Source organism: Hesperophylax consimilis, chromosome 3 (assembly GCF_061612785.1).
Source record: "Hesperophylax consimilis isolate HC1 chromosome 3, BYU_Hcon_1.0, whole genome shotgun sequence".
In the NCBI taxonomy this organism is placed as follows: Eukaryota; Metazoa; Arthropoda; class Insecta; order Trichoptera; family Limnephilidae; genus Hesperophylax; species Hesperophylax consimilis.
The window spans coordinates 32916052-32942504 of NC_142838.1; the positions used below are offsets into that span (position 1 = coordinate 32916052).

The following is a 26453-nucleotide window of genomic DNA, read 5'->3' on the forward strand; positions in this document are numbered from 1 at the left end:
GCAGATTTAATCTTAGATGTCAAGTGTCCACCACCTACTTGACAATTACCCACATAGACTTACATAATGTTTCAAATAAGAGAGAGAAAAACGAAGAAATATAAATGTTCTCTGTTTTATAAAAGTGAGTATAATCATGAAGAGAGTAATTTAGTCAGTCAAATCAAGTTACATATCAGGCCCATATTCACGAGAAACCCGAAAAAGTTATATACCAGGCCTATATTAATGAGAAGCCCTAACTTTTCAAGTTTTATACCTGGCCCATATCCACGCCTTAAGGGGTTATATACCAGACCCATACGCACGAGAAGCCGTAAGGGGTTATGTACTAGGTACCATATTTAAGAGAAACCCAAACAGGTTATATACCAGGCCCATATCCACGAGAAGCCTTAAGGGGTTATATATCAGGCCCATATCTAATTATGGAAAAATTGTTTGCTTAGCAATGCATGCAATAAATCCAGTGACATTCTTTATGCTGGAATGATTAATGATAACGATTTAGAACATTCCGAGTTCAGTGTATTTGCGCCCCCTGACAGTGCCGCCCGTGTGCAGTGCATGCCCTGTTCGCACGCTTACGGCGGACCTAACAGATAAAAACACTCTATAAATATGATTGCTTGGCTGTTTCCAACCATTGTAGAGGTAACGTTGTAGAGTGCGGTACATTATAGAGTTCGCTTTTTAAAAATAACTTCACTTCAAAGTATTTTTCAAAATGAGCTTCTTAGAGGAGATCGCGTTCATTGTGTTAGTAATTACATCTTTAGTTTCGGGACAGCGGCAAGGTAAGAATTATAATAATATTTTCATACTTAAAAATTAAATTTTCAATTTAAAATCTGAATAATTGTTTTTTTTTTTTTTTATATATTCAAACTGATTGATAATGCCTTCGAAAGGCGTAAAATCTGTCACGCTCGTTAATAATTACGCAGATTTATAAATAAACTTTTTTTAATAAATTGAATAATACCATTGCATATTGAGTAGATTAAAGAAAAAACTTCAAATTAAAATGCAGTTCGGCAAATCAAACTTGATAGCAATTTAAAGAATATAATGTGTTGTCTATTTTTCTGTGTTATATAGAAATTGGAAACAAGTTATATAACTAACAACTATACAATTTGTTAGCTATTAAAACTAGATTAACTGCCATTGATTGTAATATACCCATTTTTACTGAAACTCGTGATTATTATGGTCACCTAGTTTCAACATTTAAATGTATTTTAATAAATTAGAACTATTAATTGTATTTCAAGTCGACATATTTTTAATCAGAGGTTTATTAATACATTTTTTATAATAAAAAAAACAATTCGACACAAATACTTACAACACTAAACAATAGATTTACTGACATTTATTGAATGCTAATTTTTCTTACTAAAATCCGTCATTTCGACAAATGCCATTTGTTAAATAAAAAGTCCTTAGTATTTTTTTAATCGTTATCTTTTAAATAAATAAAAAAATGTGTATATTTTTAACACAAATTTACTTCATTTCCTATTTAACTTCACAAATATTGTTACGTAAATCCAATCTGGTAGAATTTTTAATATTAAATAAGTATTGGAAGATAGTTCAACAGCCAATTGAAAAATGTAAATCGGTTGTTTTTAACTTAACTACAATCACGCAGGATTTTGTCTTGTTGTGGCCTACTTTACAGAATTGAAATATGCAATACATTATTATTATTTAGAAAATTCTCAAAAATGAATAGAAATTGTTACATAGTTAATACACAAGAAATCCAAAAAACGATTGCTTAATTAGTGACTGAAATATTAATTATTTTTTAATACCGCACAATAGTCCCAACTGCTAACGTTTTATTTGAATCATCTTTTTTCGGTTTATTTTTATTTTAGGTTTATCAGGGAAACAAACGAATACATATTTTATCAAAATAATGACATGTTACATGTTTGCATGAACCAATAAAGCTTCCGCATAAAATACAAAAAACATAATTGATATAACACTTTGCGCAACGTTTTTTCAGAAATAATTTGATTTTGAATAACGAACTCCATTTTTTCATATAAAACGACTGGTGTAAAATAGAAGCACGAAAGAATTATTTTAATCCTAGCTTTTCCTTTGTGAGGTGCAATCTAATGACTTGTGATACACTAAAATATTTAACACACTTATTTGATCCTTGCGAGGCGTAGTCCGTTCCTGTACTGTTCCTGCCGCGAGGTGCAGTCCTATATATTTGTGAGAGCCTATATTTTTGTATATTTTTGTGGTGCGCCACTGGTCTCTATACAAAATCCATGCATTGATACCTGCTAAATCCTAAATGTTACAAACTGTTGCCAGCGAGATTCTGCTTTCCCGTCATATGTTTTTTCCCTCTAACCAACCAAATAAGATTACCTATAATATGAACAACCAGGTCTCCTTTTTCTGTCACAAATTGACATATTAGATGACCGTCATCTTTTCTCAATTTTAATACATACAAATGAAAACCTCATATTCGTGTGAGAATAATCTGTGAATATAATTCAACAAAAAAATAAGAAATAACATACATATAAAATAAATAAGATAATGAGATCAATAAAATATGAAATATATCTGATAGTATTATGACGCTAATGCCGGAACAGTTTCGGATTGTTGTAAACGGAATTGGCGCCCTCTGTTATTTACAAAAGGAACTGTTGAAGTTTTCAAACAGAATTCCTGATTAGAAAATGTCAAAAAGAAAAAAAAAAAATTTAAATCAAATTCTCAGTTTAAAAATTTTTTACATAATTCCCGATCCTTTTTTAGATCAAATTTCCGAGCAAAATATTTCTAATTTTTCTAATTTCTCAACATGGAAAATTCCCAAACATCACATAATATCAAAAAGATAAATGATTTTGGTTTTTTTCCCGAATGTGTTATATTTACTATATAATTAGATAAAGTGGCTTTAAGTTGTGGCGTTACTAAATAATTAACTAACTTTAAATTTTCATTTTAAATCCTTAAAGTTTTTCCTAAATAATACATATGTTGTGGTCCGCTGGGCTCATTTTTGTAATTAGTGATTTTTGAACCAAATAGTATTGATTATTTGGGAAATTTGAACTTAGTTAGTTATTTAGTAATGCCACAACTTAAAACTACTTCTGCTAATAATACAGCAAATATTTAGCATGAAAATAACTTTTTGACGCGGGTCGGGAAAATGATTATTTTATGAAAAAATTTCACAATTTTCCCGAAAGAATGTTTTTCACAAAGAATAAAAAATTTTCAACACGTAAAATTTCCAAAAATCACAAAATATCAAAAAAATGCTTATATAAAGATTTCCCCGCCAATTTTCGATTAATCAATTTCCTGGGATTTTTTTTTCCCAAAATAGAAATTTCCCAACATGGAAATTGTTACACATTTTACAAAATTTACCGAAACATTTTCCGAACTTAAATTTTCCTATTTTCTTGAAAGAATTTTATTTTGTTTCCCAAACTTCACGTTAGGTATATCAAAAATATAAATTATAATAATTCTTTTTTAAAAATTCCCGACGTTTTTTCTGACTTATTTGTCCCGACAAAATTTTTTCAGAAAAATAATGAATCCAAGATAGAAAATTTCCCTACAGAAAAAAAGTTTTCCAGGATGAAAAAGTTCCAAACTTTTCAAACTCCAATAACAAAGTAAAAAAAATAATAAAATTACATTTTCAAAATTAAAAATACATAAAATTATTTTCGAATTCGAACAAAATTTAGAGAAAATGATAGAGGTAGTTAAAAACTTTTCAGATGATATCAAAATGACTTTTGGTTTAGATAAATGTAGAACGATCTATATAGAGAAAAGCAAAATTGTAGATGAGGACGAGAGTATATTTAGAAATTTCCAAATTACTAGTATGAAAAGGGATGAGGTTTATAAGTATTTAGGATACCCACAATCAAATAGATTAGACCATACTAGTATTAAGAATGATATTAGGATTAAATTTCAAACAAGGATCTGAAAATTTTAAAATGCAATCTATCTGCTAAAAATTTAGTAAAAGCAATAAATACTTGGGCAATACCTCTATTAACGTACTCATTTGGCATAATTAAATGGTCCAATACAGATTTAGATAACTTAGAAAGATTAATTAAAACTACGCTAACAAAGTTTAATTGCCATCATCCAAATTCAGCTATAGAACGAGTTAATTTACCTAGATAATCAAAATAACTTCTTTGAAACATAATCAGGTAGAAATGCAAAGAACTTTTTTCCATAGGAAAGCTCATAGCTCAGAAATGCATAAAATAATTTGCAAGGTAGATAGAAATATTACACCTTTAAATTTATACGATGAGAATGCCAACATTTTTATAAAGCCCAACCAGGAATTATTAGATTCCTGGTCAAATAAAATTTTACACTCAAAACACTTCAATTATCTCAACCAAACGTATGTTGACAAATTTTCGTAAAACAAATGGTTGAGTATTGGAGAGTTGAGCGCAGAAATAGAAGAATTCATGCTTGCCATTCAGGATAGAGTCATTAATACTAAAAATTATAGGAAGCATATAATCAAAGATACAAATCAAATTGATGATTTGTGTAGAAAATGTTTGGCTTTTCCGGAAACTATAGAACATATAACATATTATATCGGGATATTCTATATTAGCACCGTCCGAGTATACATTAAGGCACAATCAAGTTTTAAAAATAATTCACCAAAGTTTAGTAATTATACATAACTTGATTGACTGCCGTAATATAGTACCATATTATGAATACGAACCAAATTCATTTTTCGAAAACACATTTTATAAAATATATTATGATAAAACTATACTAACAGACCGAACGATTAGTCATAATAGACCCGATATAGTTTTACATGACAAAATTAAAAAAAAATAACTTATATCATTGATGTAGCTATTCCAAATTCCTGTAATATTCAAAAATCTGTTAATGAAAAAATAAGAAAATACATAGATTTAGGAAATGAAATAAAAAGAATTTGGCATTCTCAGACTATAAACATATTACCATTCGTTATTTCGGCTACTGGCATTATACCTAGCTCTCTCATCAAAAATTTAGGCGTATTAGATCTATCAAAAATTTATATATAAAGATGCAAAAGTCGGTCATTTTGAATACATGTAGGATAACGAAAGATTTTTTAAATATTTATGTTGAGGGATCAGTAGGATTTATAGGCCCTGTTAGAAGTTCTACCGAGCCGAACCCTCTGATATGAAAATATCTGGAGTCGGTGAATTATTTTCCCATTTGATCTCTAGTGAGTTGACGTGTTGTTCTTGTATTGTTTTGTATTTATTTTGCTTATATAATGCACTTACATAATGTTGATTGACTAGATGATCATTTGTGGAAAAGTGAGTGGAAGGGTTTAGTTTTTCCTATGGGGAAGATTTAACCCGGAAATAAAATCGGAAGTAGATTTAAAATTGTACTGAAAAAATGTAACTTATGATTCCAATATCATATGAGAATATTTTCTTGGTTTTTTCCCGGTGACTTTTCTGCCACTGGATCGCTAGAGGTTACGTTTGTTGTAAGGACTGGATTTTTCATAGAATTTGAAGAAGTCATCGAATTTCAATGTTAATTTTCAAGTTCTGTGAAAGTTTTATTCAAGTTCTCTTATTACATCATTATTGACCATTTATTCATATTCATATTGCGTATGTACGGATGCAAACGAATAATTTGTTTAAATATTTAAAAGCATAACTTGCCAAAAGCGTATTCTAATTATTTTATGAAAAGAAAAAAATAATAAAATTTAATATTAAGACAAATTATTTTTTTGCAACAGATACAAACATTTACATACATCACATATTATTATTTACATATTTTCAAAATTTGAACTGATTTGTCAAGAATTCCGATTCTCCCGATCTCATGATTGTGCGCTAGTTCTATACTATTTAGATTAATGCCTAACTAATTCATAGAATGCCTATAAGACAAGTATGGTTCGACACTAAATTTCCTACAAAGATAGACAGATAGCTTATAATATGTTATTTTTCCATGGACGGAATCTTTATGTAAATAAAAATGTTAATTTTTGTTCAAAATCTTAAATCGCCGAAATTGCTTCACCGATTGCTTTAAAAAGTTGACATAACGTTGCATTCGAATATGCGTGTGTTTTAAAAAATCTATATTATAAAGATCTCACCTGTGACAGGTGTCTCCATCTGCACAGACTGGCTGCGCCATAGCAACGCGTGGCGGAAACAGCTAGTAATCAAATCATTTATGACATAAATTAGCATTATTAGCGCCCTAGCCTCTCATTTAATATTCTTAGGAACTTGAGTAGACGACAAATAGGATCCACCTCTGGTCTGGAGCCCCAAAATACAAAACTAACCTTGAATTTGTGCAAAAACGGACGGTTTCATTTGATAGATTCACTTATCTTTAGAGCACAAGCGTCAGATGAGAATGCTATCCCTTTTATACCGGTATTTCAATGGAAGATGCTCCAAAGAACTAGCGGCCCAACAGCGCTCCCAACATTTTTCATATGAGAACAGGTAGTTTTTACGACTCGTTGCTGAGTTTAACCGCTCAGCGGTGGAATGATTTCTCTCCTACAACAAAGTTTTCTTCAAGACCCAGGTTCATTCATTCAAAGATGACATATTCCCCGAGGGAAATTATTTTGTGAAATTATCCTGTGTGGAGTTAATCTAAGAGAAAGAATTATTCGCATTGAGTTGGCCAAATCAATTATTAATAAGGGATAATGTCCTTAACTACGAATCCAGAGGTCACGGGTTCTTCTCTTTTCTCTCACTTCTTCTCACTTGGTTCTGATATTATGTTGCAGGAGACTTGTGTGTAGTGGCTGAAACCGTTCAGCCTGGCGTCTGCACACATTACTTGAAGTGCCCCGTGGTTCTGGAAGCGGCCATTCAAGGAAAACCACCTCAGGTGAGTACACATGGATAGTCTTGTATAGTCCCTCTATGCTTGTCAACTTAATTCGTAAATAAAATTATCCATCAAAGTTATTATTATAGGTTTGGTATTCTTATGTGGATATTTTAAAATCAAAAACACAACAGTAAAAGTCAAAATTAATGATATTGTCACAATTTTAAATGTTTTTTTCCACTTTTTACGGTTTCCTGTTTCAACCTATCACAGCCATTTTCAGACTAGTACAATATTTTTCTTAACTTATATATAAACAATATTTAGGTAGGCGGTGTCAGGGGTGGTAAGCAATGATTTTATTAAAATTATATGGATATCATAGTTACAATATAGTGAGTGCGTCACAACTAAATGTATAATTATTTCATTTTGTTAACTGGACATGAACACACAGACAACTAGATATCTTAGCCATGGGTAGCCTGGATGTCTCCGGTGTTAGCTGAATGATAACTTCTAAATTCAATCTAGTGGATAACGCAGATATATAGGTGACATTTAACACAATTAACTGGACATGAAAACACAGACAACTAGATATCTTTCTAAAATAAATTAATACAATTAATAAATCTATCCAGTTAACAATGGAAGTGGGGGGAAATGAGTTTTTTTTCAAGATTTAAATTGAACAAAAAAAAACATGATTTTCAATGTTCAGAAAACAAACCTATGGCGATAACATCATACACAACACATCTAGACATCACATTTCACACAAATTATCAGTATCCCACTCACTCATTCACCCAAATCAACTCGTACCCTTTAAATAATGAATTAATTGTTCAAAAAACCACATCACAGAACAATGAATATACTAGCGACACTATTGACAGTTATTAAAGACAAATAATTTAAAGAACTTACATTTATTAAAAAAAAATTCACAAAGATCAATGAATACAAATAAAAAAGAGCTCACAGAATTCTGGATTAAAATTCCTTACATTGGACTAACCAATAATGATAAAAGCATTCAATTATTTTAATTCTTTTAGTGAAATATTTATTAAAAATAAGACAAGAGAGAAAAACTGTAAAATTCTGGCTTTTGTCAAGTTAACCGTTCTAATTGTCCGTCACATTACATCGGGCAAAGTGGTAGATCGTTCAAAAGCTCCTTAGGAGAACACTTCACCAATACAACAAACAACAAACACTCGTTTGAAAAAGACAGAGGTGAAAGATCTGCATACCTATAGTAAAGGATAAATCTTTACAAATATCCCGTCTAACTGTAAAGTGGACCCTAACATGCAATGGTTTTTATGAGACCTCCCCGGTGAACAAGAAAATAGTATGCTATCCCTGGGTACCAGGGCAAGAGACAGGACTGGAAGCCAGATTCCAGGCAAACACAACTACTAAAGTACAATGTGATGTGTTTTCAGATGTGCACGGAGAACAAGTTGATAGTGTGCTGTCCCTGGGTACCGGGGCAAGAGACGGGACTAGAAGCCAGACGCCAGGCAAACACAACTGCCCCTGCAGAAGGTACCTCACTTTCATTTCAAACGCTTTATTTACCATCACCGGTTGTGTTGTATAACCCTGGTATGTCTGTTTATTTGTAGGTGATAACTGCACGGTGGTGGACACGGGAAGGGCGGGAGTGTGCAGTCGATTCGCCAACTGCCAGACAGCGAAGGAGGCCGCCTTTAAAGGCATTTTGCCACAGGTACTGTTCCTCTTTTTGTGAATCTGACAAGAACAAGTTTTTAAACTTACGGCAATTTGATTGTCTACTATAATCAAAAATAAAACCAGCAATGAACTGTTAGAAAGCAATTATCTTTTCAGCTGTTTTTCCTAAATCACTTTCATAAAAAAAAGAAGTGTCAGGTGACAACAACAAAAACAATTTCATATAAATATAGTACCTTTAATAAACAAAGGTATGATAACATATACACAATGCAACAATTTTTAGCGTTAAAACGCAATCGATGTAGACATCCGAAGCGATTCGGCGAGTAAGTCCCACAGGCCGGGAGATAAAACAGTCTTTAAAGAAAAGGTATCCATCAGGAACATAGAAATTAATTCAACAACGAATGCAAGTGAAGACTCGTAATTTGTAATATTTTTTTTACCATGAGTTATTTTAACTGTTTTGGCCTCAAATCCAAATTAAAGTTTTGAAAAAAAAGACCGAGCAGCTGTTTCTTGATGCATTACTCTCGGAGCGAGGACAGGTCCCGAGTTCGATTCTCGTACGTGAGCTAATCTTTTATTTTCTGTGCCTTTTTCTCCCTCACAACAAAAACATAAAGAAGATTAATTTTAAAAAGGTAATTAAAAATAATAACAAAACTGTTTTATTTTCAGACATGCGGCGTAGAGGGCAACGTTCAGATTGTCTGCTGCCCTCTGGTAATAGTGGTTGAAGGTATAGTACCCAGAACTTCATCAACATTCATTAGAAATCCAGTAGGTGATGTTTCGTTGATTCCCTAGGCTCACTCATCACCAAAAAACCGTCATTGCAAAAGGCAGCAAATCATTGAGGCGGAGTGTGTGCAACTTTGTCACTAGGAATTCTTGATGACACATCTTACCGTAGACCGGATAGCATCAATCCACTGACGCACATTACTTGTAGATTGCGGGTAAAATATTCATCGTCATGTTGTTTTGTATTGTATAACCCTGGTTCATCTGTTTGTTTGAAGGGATGAACTGCACGATGAAGAACACGGGGACTGCGGGAGTGTGTAGACCATTCGCCAACTGCCAGACAGCGAAGGAGGCCGCCAGTAAAGGCATTTTACCACAGGTACTGTTTCTCCCTTTAAGTAAATCTGACAATAACAACATGTTTGACATTGCGCCCCTAACATGACCTTCTATGCTTACAGAAATGTGACTTAACTGATAACGAGTCGGAGTTGGTGTGCTGCGCGGAGGCTGCCTGTCCGCCGCTGCCGAAGGGACTTGTCACTCAGCAACCGATTGGTTCCAAGGCCGCAGACTGTGAGTATTGCTAAACCAGTTCAGAAATATTCTAAAATTATGTTGCATGTCTGAAAATCTGTTTCAGTTTTTTTTACAGATTTTTTGTAAATACACCTAAGACATAGTTTGAAATTTAATAATTATTATTGTATTTTCTCAAATTAAAACTATGAAATAGTAGGTTATACGATAAAATTGTGAATTTTTTGTTCAAAATTCCCTTATAAGACTTAATAATGTAGTTACTCTAACTTTAAGTAGGGCACGTCAATTTATTATTTCGAGACCTCCTACTAAACAACGCATCCGCATAATTTTAAATTTTTTTTTTTTTTTTTAAAAAGAAAGACAAACATTCCCGAGTTACGAATAACCCAACAATGTTTGAAAATCTCCTACTACCATCACAGAAAGCCGAAAATGTTGCTTGTGTTGTGATGGAGGACTTAGCCAGCCGAAGAATCGAACACGCGACGCTCGGGTGAGACCCAAGCGCTATGCCCACTCAACCACTGACCGGTCAAATTAGTTTTTATATTTTTCCTTTAGCGTAAGTGTAAAATATAACATTTTAAATTTTTTAAATCATACATCAAATTTACTTGACCGAGGTAATGAAACAAGAGGCATTATATTAATATACACATCGGATAAATTTTTTTTTTCCTCTACAGATTGCATAAAACTGTCGGAAACTCGGGGAAACCTGTGTCCTCTGCACACATCAGACTCCAACATAGAATATCACCTGACTCCCATGAGGACTGCCGCCGAGGCCCCGTACTCTGTAAGTTTCAGACATTAGGTAGCTTTATTTATTATATATTAATTAATTTCTTGTAATGATTAACTAGCCTTCACGCCGTTTCCTGGCAGGGGTAGGCAGAGAGAATAGACCGTTACAAAACTCTCGCATACACTACTTGCTTTATTCACATTCATAATTCATCTCACATACTCTTGCGTGTTCTCTTTACACTACTTTCTTGGTTTATCCGCTCTACATGCCCAAACCATCTAAGCGAAAAGATGCCGAGTTGATAAAGAAATAATATGAAATTCCCTCGATGGAAAAAAATACTCCAGTTCTATTATTTATCGTCCTGTAGGTATAAAAAAATCTGCGTCTTTTCAAAATGCTGATTAACTAACTTAATTGTAGTGGTAAAAAAATACAATTTTTAATAAAATATCTGAATTTTGCTGTATTTTAAATAGTCCTAAGCCTCTCCTAAACATACTTCCCAATTAAACAAACTCATCCTCCTGTTCCAAGTATTCATCACTCACAACTATATTACATTGCTATTAACATATGACTATTTTTACACTTTGAAACACTATGACCTTAGAGTTGAGCTGGCTGCGCACCAGGCAGCCGCCCTATAAAGTAGCAGCCAGTTGTAACTTGTAGCAGCCAATATCACCATTGAAGGTACACCCACCCTGTCCCACCCCGGTATAGGTGACTTATGGTCACCCCTTCGGAGCTCTCGCATGAATCTAATTTTTTTGAATAAACGGCTCTACAATTTATATAAATGAAGCTAGGCCTTCAATGTCCCCGCATACGGTGTTATGAAGCGGTATGCAAGCGCTTACAAGTACTAAACTAAGGACAACACAGAAAAATAAACAACAAAACAATCAAGTTCAAGTGTCAGGCAGATGGTGGAGGGGACCCACACTCCAGTACCTGTAAACACATAAAAGTAAAGTAAACAATAGAGTGACGGGGGAGTTTCGCCGAACCACGACTGGCAGTCCTGTTGAGAAATTGGTGGTGGTTGGGGCGACTGGTGCAGGTCAGGACTTCCACACCCCTTAGCCGACCACCCGGTGGTGCCCTGAAGATAAGTATTGGAAAAAGAGGGATAAAACCCTAAAGAACCTAGGGGAAAGAAGCGTCAGGAGGTCGGAGGCAGCCAATATCACCAGTTCTGCTGGCTTCCACGACAAGTGCGTGAGGACTGAGGCATCCACACACATGTACCCTAGTCACATTTGAGGCTGGCTTCCACAGCCGACGATATATGGCTTCCATAGAGCCCAAGGGCGTTAGCTTGAATACACATTGCAGATCATGTTGGCTGCCTAGTGCGTCAGTCAAGTACATATATACAAACTGCATTCATCCTAGACACGAGAGACCGTCGTTTTTGAAATAAGCAACATTCAAATAGACGCGTACTTCCATTCTATTTGCTTATTCATTGCAATACATTTATGTATTTTGGGGATGTTAAATTTCCACGTGTCATTATTTTGTCCTGTAGTTATCTCCAAACTTGGTTGGTAAAGAAGTGGTTATCAATTTGTAACGCACGTTTCTCTCCAAATCAATATTTGTTTTATCATGTTTAATAAACGAATTTTCATGCTTATTTTATAACATGTTTAGAACACATTATTTAAAAAAATTCTTATGAAGATTTTTTTAAATGTAATTATTGATTTTAAGTATATTGGAGAAAAACTAAACTTTTCAAACAAAGATGAAAGACCATTAATAGAAAGGAACTAAAAACATCGGCGGGCGGGTAAAATCCTTGGCTCTGGATTCAGTGGTCACGGGATCAAATAATAATTAATAATCATGTGTATTTAAAATATTTATATTCAATTTAAATTATTGTTTTTCAATTAATATGTATACACCCAAACTAACATGTCAATTACTTCTTTAAATAACGATGATTTCTTTTTGGGGTATTATGCCATGTTGCGCTACCTTCTTCTTTATCCAAAGTTTCGGACAGCATTACAGTTTCCATCATCAGAGTAGATGTTATTATGAGGCTGAAGGTAGTGAAGCGGGGAACAGGTGGCCACTAAAGACGGCTAAAGCCATTTCAAACAAAGTTTCCATTCTGAAGGCCTTTCACCGGGGCAATACTGAGATGTTTTACAATATTTTACTTCAAGTGATATAGCCCTACCATCTCCGGCCAGTCCGGGGCACCCGTATAGACAATTTGGTCACGTTGTGTTATTTCACAATGTATTCATTTAAAATAGTATATAATATGCAAGTACAGTTTAATCATAACTGAAACGCTGCTTGAAATGGCTTTAGTCGTGTTTGGTGACAAATTCCTTATTTTTAACACGGTCATACATGATTATATCTGGATAGGCAGGTACTTTTCTCTTCCGCATCTCGTTCCCCTTCCCACTACCTACAGCCTCACAACATACCGCAATTCGGGATGCCATAGTGTCACTGGTTCCAGATGGTTGGCAATTAAAAATGAACAAAGCAAATGAAAAAATGAAAATCAGCAAACATTTTGCGAGCAATTTAAAACAACACTTGCTTAGAGATTATATTATGAAGATGTGTTGTGTTCCCAGGGACGAATTGGGTCAGGTCGGAGAGAAGCGATCTCCTGGCAGGGGTTTCCAGTAACATTACTGAGTGACATGTGGGTGCTGTGCTCTGCATTCGTCATTACAGTGTATGGGTGAGTTTATTGTTTCTTCATTTTAAAATTCAACTAATTGTAATAATGACTGCAACGATGAATATACACACACAAATTCGTTTGATTTGAATGATCTAACCTTAAAGATTTAAGCGCATTTTAGACGATTTTTCACAAACTTGTGGTATACACGGTGTCTGGAAACTCGTGGTATAAGTGGCGAACTAGTGAATTTACCTCACATAATTGAATGTATTGAGCGTTGCGAAGCCCCGTTTTAATTCGACCATTTTGCATTTCATCTGTCTGTATGTTTAGTTTTGGGTTCAGAATGGTGGCCGTTTTAATTGTTCAGTAAAGATTACTTTTTATTTGAAATTGTCGTGTTTACTTCCTTATTTGCATTTTTTCAATATTATGGCACCTACCTGCCTGAAGAATATTTGAAAACAGAAATGTCATTCAGATAGTGACCTTTTTGTATAAGTCCTTATTTGAAATTTAAAAAACGGTACAAAAACCATATATTTGTTTTATAAGTAAACACGTATTAAATATCTACTAATAAATCTTATGACTTCAGAAGAAATTGTGCGTACTATTAGCTTCACACAGGAGGTCCGGAGAAAAATAGTTCCCCTCAAGGCCTACGTCTTCTTTGGGGATGCTGTGTGGGGCGTCTTTTTAGGAATGGAAGGATGGGAAGTTATGGCAAGGAGAAAGGTACAAGGGGTGAATAGGAATCTGGGGGTTAGTTATGAATCCATCCCTCCCACTGCGGTGCGAGGCAGTGTTCCTAGAGAGTCCTGCTGGAGAGCTCAAAAGGTCTCCGTCAACCAGTCTTTCCCGATCCGGCTGCCATGCAGTTGGTAGGCAGACACATCTGCCGCCAAGACCCTGATAAACCTGATGAACCGGGCACCCCTGCTAAGTCACCAAACGGGCGGCGGTACCCATACCCGCCTCAATTCACCGCGTATACGACTTCTTTTCCAATTCTAAGAGCTTCGTTAGTTCAACTGTTCGTTAATAAGCCAGTAATTTTGCATAACGAACAACATTATTAAAGAAGATGTGTATATTGACAGTTAAACGAAGCTTATCTGATGCTATGGAGGCCTAAAATATGTTTATCGGCCGTCGGATCATTTCTTATCAATTGTTGAACATATATGACATATGGCTTTATCGACTGACCGTGCTAGACCTCCAGTAAGTTTAAGAGATACAGATTGTTATTGGAGTGTTTCCGTTGTATTTGGGATACAAGTATTACAAGTGAGTACCGGTATTTCAATGGAAGATGCTCCGGGGAACGATCACATAGATCTATTGGCACCGGCGCATAGCCGTGAGACCAGCCAAATTTTTTTACACAGTTATCAAATTTGTCACACGAGAACATGTTGTGTCAAAGATTTATTTTTTTAATTCTGCAGCTCGGCTGTGGAATAACTTGCGGGCTTCTGTGTTTGTTCCCTCCTACGATATGGGTTTCTTGAAAACCCCCTTCAAATGACCCACCACACAGCTACCCCAAAGATGGCATAGGCCCTAAATGAAATTATTTTCCCGAGGCCTAGTTTAGTAATGTGGTTTTTTTATTGATATTTCTGATTTTGAATTATTTGAAAATATTGTTTTTGTCAATCCTTAACCATTTGCCAACCACTCTAGCTAGTTAACTGAAAAGGCACGGACCGCCACTGGTATACACTCATATAACTGTAATATACATTCAAATGATGTAAGCCTGACTGCTCTGTGCTTACCGTTAAACCTAATGTTAAATACATTGGTATTATATGAAGTGAAAATTACAAACAGTACAAAGGATATCAAAATGATTGTATGGTTTTTAAAAGAATAAGCTCGTCGTCCCACGGATCAGTAACCAAACGACACAGGGTTTTATGGCACTCGGTTTATGTCGATTCCTTACCGACCCGTGGGACAACGGGCCAAGAAACATATTTAATTTTAGAGTGGAACCATTTATTTCTCCCTGAATCAATCTTGGGGGAGGTACATTAAAAAAATTCCACAAAATATTTAATTTTTATTTATTTATTTTACGCCTATTAAGGTTTTTACGTACATATATAACAATATTTAAGAAATTATACTCATAAATAGTGCAGGAAATGACTGTTTAAAACACATATATAAAAAAAATTGTTGAATTTGATCCACACAGTATGTAGGTACAAAATACGAATATAAAAAATCCAAAATATTTTTTTCTATCAGCCGACAAAATACTGTTAACGTGCAAAATACTGTAATACTGTCAATTTAAATAGCTTTATCAAAATATTCCCTTACTTGATGAAAAAAACTTCCATAAGGTATGCTTATATAATGAAACTGATGTACTAAATATATCAACAACATCGGAGTATTTGTTTCCTAGCTGTTGAATCCGTCGCATAGGAGTGTGATATTGGGACATTGATATAGAATTGCTACAATAATATTGTAGGTACTGTCTTGTAACCGACCTGCTTGGAGTATGTAAAGAGATTACATATAATAAATCAGGGGTTTCAAACAATGAATTAATGATTTTATACGAAACAGGTTAAATCGGAAATAATTCTACGATCAGATAATTTTATTAAATTTAATGAACAAAGTACGTTATCGTAATTTAGGTTTTCTCTAGGAATGCCCATTTTAAAATTTACATATCTTAAAAATTTATTTTGGATTCTTTCAATCGCATGTGAATGAACCTCATAATTTGGGGACCAAACCGTGGAATTGTATTCTACATGACTCCTTACTAGTGACATAATTATATAATGTTTTAACAGTATTGAGATTATTGAAATCACTAGATACCCTTAAAATAAATCCCAACATTTTCAAAGCTTTATTGGTTATTATTTCAAAATGCTTGATAAAGTTATGTATCGTGTCAAACCAAATACCTAGGTCATTAATTTCCGATACAGATACTAATGACATATTGTTAACGGAATAATAGAAAAATATTGGAGTCTTTATTCGATAAAACCTCATAATTTGACATTTGCTTATGTTAAGTTGCAAGCGGTTATCACGACACCATATAATAAATCTTGACATATTAATAAAAAATATTTTTAATTACCCCATTATCAGACTAATTCAAGACTTAAAGTCCCTTCCCTGCAAATCTATCTATATAAATAAAAACTTAATGTTAGTTTGTTCAAAATCTTAAATCTCCGAAAGTTCTTCTGATTGCTTTGTTATTTCTACACAATGTTGCATTCGAATATGTACTCGTTTTTATATTTCTATAGCATATAGATGTCACCTGTGACAGGTTGTAATGATCTGCCCTTTTCAACTTTTCTTCTCTTCTTTCTACGATAAATTTTCTTTAAGTCCCATAGGTAGCTTTTCCATAAGGCTTTGGTTATGTATATATCCGGGGTAGGAATGTCCTCCCTGCCGTCTTTCAAGCCTTTGCCCCTCTCTTTATCACACACCCCTTCAAGTGTGTACATCCTAGTTTGTCTACGTGACGTACGACCTTGAACGTACTCATTTCACGTGACGGTTCAGTATAAAAAGGCTTCACCGAACGTTGTGTTGGTTTTTTTTTTGTTTCTCGGTATAGAAACCTAGTTATCTATGTATGTGTGGTATCCCTCGGTTCTTTTGAGATAGAGTGAGTTGAATCCATTACCGCTGTGTTTTAAAGCTATTTCATAAACCTTATCTTCTAAGTCGCCTGCTCCCCAACTAGCTACGCGATTCTATCTATCGTAGGGTAATGTGAATATAATAAAGTGTTAGATTTTATATTTTCTTATATACATACGATAAATTTATGGTGTTAGTTGTCGGCGCCATCCATATATATATTTTGGGAGGGGAAGGAGAGGAAAGGAAATGAATTTTTTCAAGCTAAGATTGGCTCCTCCTCTTTACCAAACAAAACCGATGGATGATAATTTGAACAAGGCAATCGATATCTGCGTGTCTGGATATCACAACCGGCTGGGTCTCCCCTTGTTCCAAATCGGCAACCGTCACGCCAGAATAAAGAAAACCAGGTCTCCTCACCAATTTCAAAATTGCCCCAACCTCATAAACCTCCAGGATAATCTACTTTACTGAGTGTAGAAGGGGAAAACCATGACATCCCTTGTCACGAATCTAGTCGCGAAAATGTGACACGTAAGGTCCTTAGTTACGCGCCACCTCCAGAAAACGTTGTAATTTCCTCGTCGTCGGGAATTTACATCCCTTTCTAGGTCAATAACATAGATAACACACTACGATCTTGTCGACATTTAGCCTGCTTTTAGCGATAGGTTGTGTGCCTACCCATTCAGCCAATTATCATGTGAGATATATGTAAGGTCTACTCGAAATGCCAAATTTAAGATGAGGACTGTCTGTATTTTAATATTTGGTTCCAGTATTTATTTTATGAGGTTACTAGCACCCTCGTGTATTAGGTATGGGTAACTTCTATTGAATACCTATCCTCTCAGGTAGGTATAAACGGATAATTGGTTTGATTTTTGCATTTAATTTAAAGAGGCTGCCTACCTCTCGAAAGGTATCTGTTAAGAAAAGTTGTTCAGTTGGTAGTTTTATTTCGGAGATTACCATCTCCCTCTTTTGACTCTAGATTTGTTTTGTGCATCCCAATTCGTAGCTTAGAAAGTCAAACAATAGATGAAAAGTATTAAATTAGAAAGTCAAATAACAGAAGAAAAGTATTCATTTTGTTCTGTCTGGATGCATCCGATCGCTTTCTATTCGGGCGGTCATACGCTAGCAAAACTTCCCCTTTGACTGACTGTACCTGCGTCTTGTCCTATATATGAAAAAGTCATTGGCCCGTCTCCCACTCACAGCTGATTTACAATTCGTCTAGCACATTCCTTTTAATGAGAACATTATTTGGGTTGCAGGCGTTGCAAACTCGGTTCCTGTACTTTGGTTGTATCCGCCTTTTTTAAAAGGGTCCTCTGGAATTTAATAAATAATATAAAAAAAACTCACCTTGTTAGTCACCTCCAAATCCTGGTGTGAAACTTACCTGGTTACACACTACATAGCTAAATCAGTTTAATTTTCGGTCCCCTCCATATCGGCTTCTTTCCTCCCTTTAGCGAAATCCTTGCAATTCGTTCACTTTTGGTCCCCTCCCTACGCCTATAAAAGGGTAATTAAATAATTCTGTAAATACAATTGTACCTCCCTAATCTCTGTTGGGATTCGAACCCGAGTTTTATGAAATCACGTTTAATTTAACACACTCCATATTACAATCGCGATCGCCCAACTCTTAGCGCCCCTGGGGTGATTTTTCACAAAACGGCGCTCTACAAATTATCCAATTGTTCCTATCTCCACTAAGTACAACCACTTTCACTTCACACAAACACCGGTTCAATAATATTTCACTTTAATTCAATATTCCACAATACTTTCTAACACCATTTGAATTCACTAATTAACTGTAATTTCACATATCACTTCTGATTTGTATTCTTTTCTCAGAGCTGTCAACGTATCCACGTTCAGAAACCGACTGTGCTGCGATCTCTTTCTTCCTTCCCGTGGGAACACGTTTACTTTAAGCCCGCCTGTCAATAAATCTTATCTGTTAGCCCAAACAAAATTTTTTGGAGTACATTCATTTCGTTTATTTATGTGATTGTTCAAACCATCACAAGGTAAAACATGCTTTTGCTTAAAACAACGCCATCTGTTGGACGTAAAAGCAACATACGCCATTGTCTCTCTATCTACACAGACAGACTGAACCACAGCAACGCGTGGCGGGGTACTGCTAGTTATTTATAAAAAAATAGCTCTTTTACAAATTCACTTGTTTTGATGATAAAAATATAAAACCACTTTCGAACAGAAATAAACTAAATATTCTTGGCTGAATAATTATCCCGCGCTATAACACAACCATAGACCAACCATTTTATAAAAATATACTCGCTGATGTACCCGGCGTTGCCCGGCTTTCCATAGAGTTTTTCGAAATCTAATTTAGACTGTAGCCTTCCTCTTGTTTTGAACGTAAAGTGTGCAAAATTTTACCGATTTTTGAATAAAACTGTAGATTTAAATAAAAATGAAAGTTCCGCCACCCACCTGGTTTCCTCCCCGCGGCCGCCCGTGATCGCCAGGTGATCACTCCTTCTTATTATTCTGTTTATATTATATGTCTGACCATAGTAGAAAAGGAGATGAGAAGATAGTTTCATGAGGATTTGTCACTTGGTGACAGATATAGCACCACATGACCCGACTGGTTTTAAGCCACGCATTCCGTATTTCCACCAATTTATAACACATTTCTCTTGAACACTTTAACATTTAGACTTCCTAAAAAATATATATTGTTTTTGAAGATAATATTTATACATTTGAGTCGAAACGGTAACTATACTAATTCCATCGATCGAAAAAAATTTCAAAGTGTGCTTCGAAAATGATAACAGACCAATTTTGTTCTGTTATTTAACATGTGGTAGGTATTAAAAAATTCACAGTGTTTCTTTAAATGCAACTTAGGCATTTGTAGAAATAATTCTTACTAAACGAATCGTGTTTCATTAAATATTTTAACAATTTTCGCAAAATTATTGTCGTTTCATATCTCCCTTCAAACAATCTTCTTCATCTTTTTGAACGCTTACTACGGAGCCTTAAGAACTCTCTCGAACTGTTCGAAGAGTAAAGTTAGCGAGATGAGTCAGTAGTTGAACAGAATCAATTCCGATATCGACATTTTATATATATATATATTTAGTTTTTAAGAAGTTGCTTTTAAACAGCATCTTTGTTGTCGCTAGTATGGTACGCAGTTATTTTATTTTTCACTCCATGTTTACAAATTATACACCATAGTGTATAGCTACACTAAATTCTGCTTTGTAATACGAGTATGTATGTACCGACTTATGTAAATGCAATTTATTTTAAGACGCATTGAAATTAACGATTTTGTAATGTTTTGAAAAGAATGGAAAATTGAATTGAATTGAATCAGCAGTTTTCCTTTGAAATATAAAACCATAACAAATATATTATGCTGGTGAATCTCAGATGACGTAATGATTGTATTAGATAATTAGACCTACTTAAGATGCACATGACAATGTTAATATAACCTGCACTTTTTTGTTTCAGCTCAGAGGATGTCAACTTCGTCGGATTGGGGGGGAACTTTACACCTCGGTACAACCCTGACGCTATATACGATGTGATAAAAACACACGCCCACCCACTATACAACCATACTTACTCATTCGTGTATAACGACATCGCCCTTCTGCAGCTTGACAGACAGTAAGCTTTTCATAATTATACAAAACATATAAATAATGTTAGTAAAAATCACAAAACAAATAATATGTTCATGAGTGCGACCGGAATTTCAAAAAAAGACCATTTGCTATTCCGGCGTTTACTCTAGCAACTGAGCTATCTCCCGAACCTTCAGACCTGCCGCATTTCTTCATTCCATTTTATACACATTTAAGTGTGTACATATTATTTTATCAACATTACCAATCTGACGGCCACCGTGGTCGAGTGGTAAGGATCTCGACTAGCAATCCGGAGGTCGGAGGTTCAAATAGTAAATCTTATTTTTGTAATTTATTATGTAGTACATTTGCAGTACTTTCTAGAGTGGAATATACTCTCAGTATCGCCCATCTGAACAGCCAGGTACTTTCCCACCTTCCTCTTCCCCATCTCAAAGGTTACTTCCGTATTACTTATTAGCAGGAATAGTTCTACCTGTATAGTGCCACCTCAGTGTAGGCCGACCAACAAACACTCCGGAGTCCTGCGGAGTTCAATTCAATCAGTTATCTTCCATTCTTGCTACATGCCCTGCTAGCGGAACAGGCCCACTGTTGCTTCACATGGTCTGATGCTCTGCAGGGAACTCGCTTGCATAGCGCGGGTGTAAACTGTGCGCCACGCTAAACAGTTTAGACTTATGTAGAAATATACCTAGCGCAGACCCTTGAAACATCACAGATAGTCTGAATTCTCGACAAATCAGTTCCAATTTTGAAAATGATGACACTTAAATTCAAAACCACAGTTCTGGATATGATTTGAAATTTTCAAAGCAAAAATTATTAAAAAGATTTATTTTTGGGGTATTATGACATGTTGCGCTACCTTCTTCTTTAGCCAACGTTTCGGACAGCATTATAGTGTCCATCATCAGGGAAGATGTGTAATCGAATGTGAAATTACATGTTTATTTGTAATTACTGTAATGCTGTCCGAAGTGGGCTAAAGAAGGGGGTAGCGCAATATGGCATAACACCCCAAAAATAAATCAAAGTTCTGGAGTTCATTGAACCAGAGCTACGGATAGAATCACAAAAGATATTAGAACCTATTTGTAATTATTATTACAATGTTACAGTCAATAATCTGTTGAAAAGTAATGTCACGATATTAATTATTTTTATAAAATTTTATAATTTATTGTTACTTTTTTAAACGCTAAACAAATTATTGCCATTATTTCCAATGTCAAATAACAGGTGACAGGGTCTCACGAGTGTCGTGCGTCATGCCGGAATATCGGCATACCGCACCTAAAGGGTTAAGGAATATTATTGCATTGCACTACCACTTCACAGTTTTACAAAAATAAATTATATCAATTTCAGGGTAACATTCACAAGCAGTATAATCCCAGTCTGTCTCCACACCGGCACAACTCTTCCTGACAGTGGCTTCCTCCTCATTGGGTGGTTTGGCTCAGTCACCACACCTCCCCAGAAGGTTAGAACACATTTCTCTGCCTTCAGAATGAACAATGACCGATGATGTGATAACGATAAGATTGACAGCTGTGGCTGGTACTAAATGTACATTTGTTTAAATAGATATCTAACCATCACGCCGTCTCCCCGCAGGGGCAGGCAGAGAGGATGGACCGCCACACAACTCTGTTTTAACACTCACATTCCTCGCTTCATGCACATTCATACATAGATTCTGTTAATCTGAATCTTGAGATGACCCAAGTACTTGCCATGTCTACCTTGGGAGTCTCAGACTTCTTCTCCTATCAATCCTTTCTCCGTAGATTCGCTCTACATGTCAAACCCATCTTAGGGTCCCTTTACAATACTTTTCCACAAAGCTTACATTATTGAATTCTTTCCCGATCTCCACATGTTTATGGTATTTCTACCACTCTGAAGAGGAGAAATGAAATGTTGATTAAAGCACACACTTATAAGTAGTTGCTTCAAATCCTCGCGTGTAAATTCACGATAAATTATTAATTTATTAAAAGCAATGTACATATATATTTGTGGCACGTTCCAGAGTGGAAGATACTCTCAGAATCGCCCTGGTGAAAGATTTTCATTCGGATCGAATGTATCTTGAATTATGGCTGTAGTCGTGTTTGGTGACCAGATCTAATTAGTCAGGTACTTCCTCACCATCCTCCACAATTGGGGATGTCATAGTCCCACTGGTTCTAGACGGTTGGGAGCAGTTGAGAGACTTGTGTAGTATTTACATTAAAACACATTTCTTTAAAACCTCACTTCACATTGTAATACTATACGGATTGTTCTCATTGCATAAAACAATTAGTTGGTACGTTTTTCAACATTTCAGACGACAATGCAGAGACTATCTCAGGAGGAGTGCTCTAGAGCATTCCCCGCTGGCAGCTATCAGCACCCTGTCGGCATAAAACATGACCTGGAGATTTGCAGCCGCCCAGTCAACACAACTGGAGGATGTCTGGTATGTAACGCTGGGATGCATTGTACACCAAGCTCATTATAACAAGGATGTTTTTTTTATTATTTAAATTGATAATAAATCATTGATATAACAAGAATTTTATAAATAACAAAAGAGTAGTCCCGCTGCCTGCCCCATGGGAGCTTGTCTACAAGGTCTACCATTTTTTTTACAATTTAATTAACATAACACATAATCATGTTGCATATAAAAATTAGTTTAAATTTCACAATAATGTCTATATTATGTAATGTAACATTCAATCTCTTAGGACGGGTTGTTTCATAGAATTTGATCAATTCATCAAGTTGATTTTCAAAATCTGTGAAGGTTCTATTCAAGTTCTGTTAGTATTTCAGCTTTGTGAAGCCCTTGACCAATAATTATATAAGTAATAATAGAACCTACACAGTGTTAGATAATGCGTTTCCACGGAATCGAACCGCGTATAGAAATGTAATATATATTCAAGGATACCTGGCTAGCTCAAGCAGGGTTCCGTGTTTTCAGTTCATTGGTATTAAGAGAGAACATACGCCTTCTAGAAGTGGATAGAATAAAAGGGCTTCTTGGAAACAAAACACTATTATTGTGGTGCTGGTAAATGTCTTCAAGAAGACCTATATTACAGCATTTGAATCTACGCGTAGGAAAAGCTTAAATCTCTTTGTGGACGGCTAAAAGAATGAAAAAATGATGTTAAATTAATGGGAAGAAAGCAGATACAGAAATTAATAGAATAAAGCATGGAACGATACCGCAGGTAGTTTTGTAGACGTCCAGGGGGCAGGCAGTAGAAAAAATGAATCGAAATATACTGGTAATTAATTGACAAACACTATTTAGCAAAGCCAGTCTTGAATTCAAAGCGGAGCACGTAACACCCTCTCGCAACCAGAGCTAAAATCCAAGAGAGCTCTACCCGCCTGGACTTTTGGGGACCCGCGGCTTTGCCCCGCCCCCCCGGAAATGGTCACACCCACTTTAAGCGCAGCCACGGGGTGGCCATATGAAAGAATTTTAATATACAAAGTACTTGATTTTAAGAAAATATTACGGGGTTGAATGTTTTAATTTTAAGAAAGTTCATTTCATAACAACAGAACATGAAAATCAACTGTGAAATTTGATGAATTGTTATTATTCCGCGAAAAAACCCGTCCTTATTATTCTTCCGATTGCTCTCTTCTCTCGGAATGTATCTACTATTAAAGAGAAACGACTTCCTCAATTAATTCCTCCCGTGGATTATCATTTGGGTAACTTTTTCATATTATATGATTAAGTAGGTAGGTATATAAGTACCTCCTTACAAATCTTAAGTTTTCAGAGGAAATTTTGACTTAATGAGAGAAAAACGAAAACATAAATTTTTTGGGTGCGAGGACTTTTATTCACAGAACTACAAGGGTTGGATTAGGTAAGGTGAGGTTAACCAAACCATTTCCATTGACCATGAATATAAACACTGACTACCTACCGGTTTTAAAGACGTGATTAATTAATTCAAATGATTTAATAATCTGCCATTTGAAGTGTGTTCACCTTATCAATTTATTTGTTCTCAGGGCTGGTACCATGGCGCCTCACTGACTATTTCCAACAGCCCCAGGGTGGCCTGTACTCACCTGCTGGTGGGGTTGAAATCCACGTATAACTCTTCACCCTGCACATACACCAATATGAGGATATCTACCTTTGTCCCCTGGATAGAGGGTATTGTGTGGCCTGAAAGCGGTGTTGTTGTTTAGGACCATGTTTTAAGCAATTTTTAAATTTTTTTTTTTTTATAACTATTTTTTTTTCATTTTGCATATAATGGTATCAATAGAATTAGTTAAGGGAGGGAAGTTGCCCTAATCCCCCCCCCCCTCCATGCTCTCTCTTTGCCAACCCTGCCGAGGACCATGATGTGTATACTCGGTCTCTAGAAACTTATACAAACTTGTACAAGGGGCAAACTGGCGCATCTACTTCACATAGAAAACCCCAAAAATACTCTGGTGTTGTTTGATCAGAGCATTTAAATTATTTTGTTACATTTTTTATATTAAAACTGTATCAGACAGGAGTGAGATACACAAGACTGTAATAGGCCGGTGATCCCAATCCGTGGAGGCGGAAGATGTCGTCCTTCAGTGGCGTAGAGGAGTAGAACGAGGCCGTCTCTGTAGCCGCTGTAGAGCTGGTCCGATCGCTTGTCGCTAATTCTTGTAGCTGATCCCGGGTCTGGTCCGAAGGGGTAGGCAAGTCCGTGGTCCAGGATGAGGCGGGGGTCAGAGTGAAAGAAGGCGAGCAGAGGCAGAAGTCGGAGCGAGGTAGAGGGCAGAGCAGAGAAAGAGGTGTAGAGCTGGTGATGGTTGCTGGCTAACTCCGCTTTCTGAGGGGCTTGTGCCCGTTTTATAGGCCGCCGGCGGTGGGCCCACTCTCCCACGGCTCTCGCTTTCTCTTTGATTCTTGGAATCTAGAGCCGTGTTGTGACGCGATGACGGCGCCCCGCCGGTCCGTTTACCGCCGCTTGGCCGGTAATTTCGGGCCATGGTTGAATAGGACCACGGCTTTCCTTTGTTTGGGCACGATCCTCAGAACCGTGCCCATGGGACGTAATGACGGCGTACCACCGGTCATTTGTGACGCTATGACGGCGCACGGCGCACGGCGCACGGCACGGCTTCTTACTACGTTTAGGCACGATTCTAACAATCGTGCCCGAATTAAATGTCAGTATCATGTTATTTCCCCAGCCCTAACACCTTATACTTCTCTGCCCGTATTCTTCTAGCCAAGCTCCGACGTTTCATTTATTATATCAACTTGACATTATTGATTTACAAATTTCTACATTTCACATATACATTTTCAGGCAGTTTATTCAATTTTAAAATAGATTTAAATATAAGGTGATCGCGGCCCAGCCCGGAGCAGTACGTCCGTTACAAAAACCCTTTTTAGCCGGGCCGACGCTTCGACTTATTTACTCATACTTCCCTCTATTCTATAACTCTATCATTTTATCAATATATCACTATTCAGTTTGGACAGTCTACACACAATTCTATAACCTTTTCTTTCTAGACAACAATACCGCATTAAGTAAGGCGGGGATGATGGGTAGATACTGCGTGGAAATGCTTCAGGAATATGTTTTAGCGTTTTGTGAACACCTCACAAAGAACAACATTATATGCTGAGGTGTTCACATGTCTTAGTTATGTACATTATTAGAATATTACTAAACATTATGTATTGTAATGAAATTTAAATGCCTGAGTTATGTTTTGTGTTATTTATGTTATATATTGTAAATTTTTTTGA

At 35.8% G+C, this 26453-nt stretch overlaps 1 protein-coding gene across 1 annotated transcript; it reads left to right on the plus strand.

Annotated features, from left to right (window-relative positions):
- The first annotated feature begins 658 nt into the window (after window positions 1–658).
- Window positions 659–26453, plus strand: LOC149425309 (serine protease persephone-like). The gene is made up of 13 exons (XM_089651073.1): window positions 659–797; window positions 6875–6978; window positions 8379–8481; window positions 8562–8665; window positions 9316–9376; window positions 9660–9763; window positions 9846–9960; window positions 10617–10729; window positions 13297–13406; window positions 20529–20687; window positions 22040–22154; window positions 23007–23138; window positions 24707–26453. The coding sequence occupies exons 1-13, from the start codon at window positions 728–730 to the stop codon at window positions 24887–24889; spliced, it is 1473 nt and encodes a 490-aa protein (XP_089507199.1). The 5' UTR covers window positions 659–727; the 3' UTR covers window positions 24890–26453.

Excerpts from the sequence above, each read along its gene's own strand:
- LOC149425309 (XM_089651073.1), top strand. The coding sequence starts at position 728 with ATGAGCTTCTTAGAGGAGATCGCGTTCATTGTGTTAGTAATTACATCT. Across the intron at positions 798-6,874 it reads AGTTTCGGGACAGCGGCAAG|GAGACTTGTGTGTAGTGGCT; the intron begins GTAAGAATTATA and ends ATTATGTTGCAG. Across the intron at positions 6,979-8,378 it reads TTCAAGGAAAACCACCTCAG|ATGTGCACGGAGAACAAGTT; the intron begins GTGAGTACACAT and ends ATGTGTTTTCAG.